This window comes from Sprattus sprattus (assembly GCF_963457725.1).
Source record: "Sprattus sprattus genome assembly, chromosome: 10".
NCBI classification, from domain to species: Eukaryota; Metazoa; Chordata; class Actinopteri; order Clupeiformes; family Clupeidae; genus Sprattus; species Sprattus sprattus.
The window spans coordinates 32,805,857-32,812,746 of record NC_137908.1 but is presented as its reverse complement, the minus strand read 5'-3'; the positions used below and the strand labels follow the sequence as shown (position 1 = coordinate 32,812,746).

Below are 6,890 nucleotides of genomic sequence, written 5' to 3'. Positions count from 1 at the left end.
GTGGTGCTATGTATTGAATACATGACAAAATAGTTCCCTGAAATATGAGGAATAACTGGGGGGGGAAATTATATCATTGCTATTTTGGTGGACTATGTATTTGGCCTTCTGGGGCCACAAGAGAGAGAGACAAAATCTGATAACTTTGCAAATATATAATGGGTTGAATTCTCAGGACGTAATCGTAACACTGTGCCAGATTATAAAGATGTCATTAAATATTTTGGTGAGTAATAAAATAAATTGATTCCTGGGTCACAACCAACAGATATGTAGGGCAAATAAATTAGCACAACATTTTTGTGAAGAAATATTACATCTGTTTCTGTTTATCAATGTGGATCACCTACATCTGATCTAATCACATTTCAGGTCATATTAGGTCGTAGGTCAAGAATCTTGAAGGGGTTTACAAACTTTTTAGCAACACTGTAACAATAGCTATCAAGTGTGTCTGTGAATGTAGGCCGTGACAGCTCTCTTTCTAGTGAATCTCCTATAAAACAAACAACAACAAACAAACAAACAAACAAGGATGACTGCAGTCAGTTTTTTATTGCACAAACAACTCACTGCAACACACACGTGTTATATATGGAAGCGACACAGGATGCACACGTACACGCACACGCAGGCCTGAGGTCGCTGTGAATTCTTGCTCTGCTTTTTTCCCATCCCGGGACGTTGTTCCTCCAGGACCCCCAGGAGCAGTGGGCAGCTTCTCAGTGACCGGGGACAAACTGAACTGTTTGTCTCGGTCAGGCACTTGTGCCACTATAATCAGTATAATCTGTATACCACCCTTTCTTAGCCCTGAAACATCCACTGTCGTGTCACAGGTCTTACGTGTCCCCTCCCACTTCCTCCTACGACTACCTTAGGACATCAGCTTCCCTCGCTGACACCAGGATTGACTGAGATTTGTGCTTGGATCACACAGAGACAGTCACAGAGAGCTGAGCTGCTGAGACACGAAAAGGGAACATCATGGCTGAGCCCAAGACCGTCAAGATTCTGCTGCTGGGTAAGGAGATGGACTAGGTGTTCTTTGCCTTCGCAAATCTTTAACTTATGTTTAGAGAATTTGGGCTTTAGTGTTTTTTCCCCTATCGTTAATAGAGAATCTGACCAATACAGGCATGCACACTGTGTTGGTGGTGTCCACTAGGACCACGCTTTTGCCTCACTGGTGCAATACACTGAGAGTGGAGGGAAGCAGAGGTTTGAATGGTGTGGATCAAAGAATGACATAGAAAGCAGAGAACAGCTCTATCTTAATCTACGAGATAGTTGTATGATCTATTTATATAGTTTTCACTTTGCATGGTGCAGGGAAAAATAACCTGATGTGTATACACATTTTTTTAGTTCAGATTCCATCTTGTGAAGACATTGATAATGTCAAAGAAAGATACTCATTGGAATTGTCAAGTATATGAGTGTGAGGAGTGTTACAACAGAGGTGGTTGTTAAAGCCACCATAAATAAAATGCATATCCTATGCATACATATGAATCACATATGAATTACTTATAATGTATTGTCATATGATGTAATTGACTCCTGTATCAGACCATGGCTGTAATAGTTATCAGTTAAATTAACTTACATTACTTACCTGACTTTTAGGCTAACATCATTGGTAGAAAACCAAAACAAAGAGGTGCATCTCCAAGAACTGAGACTAAGAAGCCAAGTTTCGGAGATCCAATGCACTCTAATTTTCTACTTATTCATCTTATAAGGCATGTCCATTGAATTTATTATACAACTGCAACAATTGTGTGCAATTTTGTATATGGACAATTGCAGATACCCAATAAAACCTCAAGGAAACTCTGGAAAGCAGACAACAAATAGAAATAATTGTACAAAAGTACAAAGTGATCGTGGGGTGCGTGTGAAATAGGTTGATCTGAAAATGTATCGTAGTAGTTTGTACTATCCAATCCAAATCCTTTAATTGATCCTCCAATGTTTCCTATTTAAGAAAGTAATCTCCAATCCTCTTCAACAGTCAGAAGGGTAGACACTAAAGTCAAGTTGGCTTACCAAGCTGCCTTGACCACTTAGTCAATGAGGGCAGAGAGGGGGAGTGCTCTTCCGACACAGAAGTCACAGGCAACCTGCAGTTAAGGGGAGAGTGGCGTGATTGGAATGTTGCCCCTGTGAGTTCCTCACTCATGGCAAGGGACAAGCTCCACACTGCAGACCAACTCTAGAACAGATGCAGATGAGTGCCTAGCAGCGCCATCTTTTGTCCGAGTGACACGACGATGCACAATATGGTCAATGAAGTTGTCAGGAGAGTAAATCTCAAGCGCTGGTTCGAATAACGTGATTCCCTGGCAGGGTTAAGCCTGCTTGGAACCTATATGAATCATTGTAAGCCTATTAGATAATAAGCCTCTTACTGTAACCGGCCACACAGAACCTCAGAGATGATTACAGCCACTCTTTTTAGCAGCGCACTTAGAGCAGTGCATTATGACTGAACATTATGTTTGTGTGTGCAGTAGCATATTGTACAATGTATTTAGCATATTAATATGATCAAATAGATTGTAGTTTTCTTAGTAAGTTAGATAATTGTGCGAAGTAAAATGTGTAAAACTCTCTGTCTGGTCTGGTACATGGGCTTCTGAACACAGGGCCTTTTCAGGTTTCACACAGCGCAGTGATCCAATTATCTGAATCAAACACCCGAGATGCTGTAAGCCTGAAGCCATTATGGCTCCCTCCACTCATGTGTCCCTCCTTTGTTTAGTTTTTGCTCACCACCACATTGTGCCGACACCTGGCAGAGCGCTGCAGAATGTGAACCACTGCTGACTTCATTAGCTGTGTGCTGGCTAAGGTTGAGACAACACCTTCAAATGAACATGTGTTACCTGATAGAGTGGCAGCCAATGAGCCCTGTATGTTGTAATGCTAAGTGTATTTCTTTTGTGAGTGAAGTGTACCATGTCCAAACCAAAGTATGATGGTGCTTGTGTTGTTCCTGCAGGTGCCAATGAGGCTGGTAAGAGCACAGTGGCAAAGCAGATGAAGTGAGTAAGATGACTGAGAACTGTCCTTCAGCCATTTAAGACACGGAACATTACTCATTTGACCTCAAGTTTTATTCATCATGGTTTTAATCTCTGTGTTGTCCTAAGGATTCTACATCTCGGTGGCTACACTGATGAGGAAAGGCTGGAGTATAGATCACTCATCTACAGCAACATACTTTCGTTTACTCTGGCCGTTACTCAAAACATGGCTGCCCTGGAGATCAATTATGGATCGCCCAGCGCAGAGGTAAGTCACACACACACACACGGCAGTGGGCTAATACACCTGTGTGCGGGGTGACAAACTCCAAACAGAACCAGAGGCAGCCACTGTCTGGCAAGCACACACACATAAGCATGCACAGACATGATACAGAAACACACACACATGCCAGATTAATTATTTTGACTACAGAGACAATCTCGTGTGAGGCCAGGTGTAATCAGGACAAGAGCATTGAGGGCTCCTATCCAGATGGCGTCAAATCTAATCTTAGTGTTTAAGTGGGATTCAGCGTGACACATCTAAGTTGGTTTTACTTCACACACTGCAGACCACAGCAGCGTATAGACACCTGACTCAATTTGATGTGTTTTTTGAGTTTTGAGAAATTGTTGCCTTAAAAATAAAATACACTTAGAAAAAAAATACTTGAATTGCTCATTGCCTCACGAAAAGGTACTATCAAACCAGTAACCCTAATGCCTCCGAGTAAAGATCTATAATAAAGTTAGATAATGTGCTTTTACAATGTTTACTCTGCAGGCAGACGCTAAGAAGCTGCAGACCATGGCAGGGACTAATGAGGAGGGAAACATGCCCCCAGACATGGTGGCACTCATTAGTACTCTGTGGGTAGACGCAGGAGTCCAGGCCTGTTTTGACCGGGCCAATATGTACGATATAAATGACCCTACATCCTAGTGAGTATTCTGAGCAATCTTCCTGTCTGTCTGTCTCTCATTCTTTCTCTTGCACACACACTCTATCTTTCTCTGCCACGCATGCATGCGCACTCACACACACACACACACACACACACACAGATAAACACATGCATAAAGTGCTGAGATGCATGTGTGTAAGAAAGTGTACACATCTACCACCAGCTTCCTGGATGACTTGGAGAGAGTCTGTGCACCCAACTACGTCCCCACTGAACAGGATGTGCTGTTCTCTCGACTCGAGACCACTGGCACCGTTGAGGAACAGTTCCCCTACAAGGACCTGCTCATCAGGTGAGTGACCCAAATGCAATCTTTCACAAGACTACAGACGGAGGCCCACTGATGCCAGAAAGAGCCCTGTGTTTAGGAAAATGCAATAGTAAGATTTAATGTGGCAGATGTTAGGACACTATCCTGTGTGTGGAGATACTAGAACCTGAAATATTGCATGAAATGACTCTTGTGTTCCAGTCTGTTTCATGGTTGTATGGTCACATGCAAGTAGCTCGAACATTTTATTCATACTCTTAATATACTACAACTAAAACTACTGCTATCATATGTTGTGCAGCCGTAGCCTACTGGTTAGGGTTTCAGGCCGGAAACCGTAGAGTGGCCGGTTCAATCTCCGACCAGTAGGAAAAATGTGGGCGGGGGAAGTGATTGACCACTGCTCTCCCATGCCCACATCCATGGCTGAAGTGCCCTTGAGCAAGGCACCTAACTCCAATCACTGCTCCCCGCGGGTTAGTGTGTAACTGCACTTCACTGTGTGTGTGTCACCTCCCCGGATGGGTTAAATGCAGAGGAGGATTTCAGAGTGTGTGTGTCTACACCACCTCTGCCATAGTCACTTTCATGATGCACCATGGCAAAGTCACCACACGGTGGCAGTATTCATACTAACTCTCTCTGGCTCAACAGGATGTTCGATTTGGGGGGCCAGCGGGAGGAGAGGAAGAACTGGATCAAGTCTTTCTACGAAGTGAACTGCATAATCTTCATCAGTGCTCTTAGTGCTTATGACTTGGTACTGGTGGAGGATGACGAGATGGTGAGTAATGCTGTATATTGGCAAGAATCTGGCGATATGATACGCATCCTGATACAGGGGTTACAATTCAATATATTGCAATGTATTGCGATTTTCATGAGATCAGAGCAGTGGGATCTGCGTTTGCATTTATCACAGCCCTGAAATAATCTGAGCAAAGGAATTAACATTTGCCTATATCAGTGAAAAAAAATAGGCAGTCACCACACTTTTTGAGAATCAATACAAACAAACAAACAATACAAAGCACAATATTGTGATACTCAGGTGTTTTGATATTTGATTACACCCCTAATGGTGAGTGTGGCTCAGGGATCTGTGTGTTTAGACCTTGTGTGCATCATGTGTTACAAAAGAAAACTGACAAACCAAACGTTATTCAAGAATTAAAACACTCATCAGGCAAAATGTTTGTTTCTGACAAGACCCATAAAGCATGCCATGTCATGTTTAATGTTGAGTGATGCGTCAGAATGTCATATCACCATTTTTTTGGTAATTGTCTTAACAGCCTATGAGCTGTCAAAGCATCAGACATGACCAGAGCGGTCATGACAACTAGTGATACCAATTACATTATAATAGCTGTAATATTATTTTTAATAATCAGTCATGTAAACACCTTCGCCCCGATAATATTTAACTTGTTGCCCTTCCTGTCCCCATCAGAATCGCATGCACGAGAGCCTCCATCTGTTCAACAGCCTCTGCAACCACAAATTCTTTGACGCTACCACCATAGTGCTCTTCCTCAACAAGACAGACCTCTTCAAGAAGAAAATTGTGAAATCCCCCCTTTCTGTTTGCTTCGAGAACTATACTGGTTAGTGTATCATTCAGTGAATTAAGTGCCCCCCCCACACACACACACATACACACTCACACACACACACACACACACACACACACACACACACACACACACACACACATTTATATATATATATATATATATATATATATATATATATATATTTGTACTTCAGATGTATATCAGCACTGGGCAGTCTAAACACAAAAATTGCACATATTTGGGTTAAAACATATTTGGGTTACTCCAGGAAAAGAAAAACTGTCTGATTGTTTATCCTCAGGTGGCAACACTTATGACGAGGGAAGTAACTTTATCAAGAAGCAGTTTGAGGAGCTGAACCTGAAGAAAGGCGAAAAGGAGATCTACACACACATGGTGACTGCCACGGATACACCAACTGTGCAGTCGACATTCAACACCGTCATTGACACTGTTGTCAAAAACCTGAAGGCCTGCGGTCTGTACTAAATCAGAATGGATGACACGACTTGGCTACAACAAACAACACTTAGACCTGTAAAGCTTGAACAAAACTGATGTGGTGTAGTTGATGCACTCTTTGTGAATACATTCATACATATTCTACTGTTTTGTTTTTTTATTCAATTACAAACTATAAGACTTGGATAGTCTTGAGGACATATTCCCATGGACATTAAAACATTTTGTAAATCACACCAAGTCATTCTCACTTGTACAATTGTTAACTGTTAGCACCATAGGCATACCATACTGTATATGACTAAGTGTGTCATATAGACATTTGTAATGCCTAGGTGTAACCTATGTGTAAATAGCACCTATGCAATTAATTTCAACAGAGCTTTGCACAACTATACTACTTCTTACACCATGCATCAGATTTTTTTTCTGAGTCATCATCTTATCTCAGCCATCATCTTATCTCATTTGCTGTATTAGGTCATACAGCAGAAACTTTTGTAAATTGAAAATATGTTTGTTGATTCAATTATCTGTTCAAATTATGTACAGGTCATACAATGCAAGTTTTTCCAGTCAG

At 41.7% G+C, this 6,890-nt stretch overlaps 1 protein-coding gene across 1 annotated transcript; it reads left to right on the top strand.

Annotated features, from left to right (window-relative positions):
• Positions 1 to 987: 987 nt before the first annotated feature.
• On the top strand, positions 988 to 6,337 carry LOC308371098 (guanine nucleotide-binding protein G(t) subunit alpha-3-like; the record flags this gene model as incomplete). Its single annotated transcript, XM_080845886.1, has 8 exons — positions 988 to 1,024; positions 3,008 to 3,050; positions 3,159 to 3,300; positions 3,820 to 3,977; positions 4,164 to 4,292; positions 4,926 to 5,055; positions 5,725 to 5,878; positions 6,150 to 6,337. The coding sequence occupies 8 exons, from the start codon at positions 988 to 990 to the stop codon at positions 6,335 to 6,337; spliced, it is 981 nt and encodes a 326-aa protein (XP_080702012.1).
• Between the last annotated feature and the right edge of the window lie 553 nt (positions 6,338 to 6,890).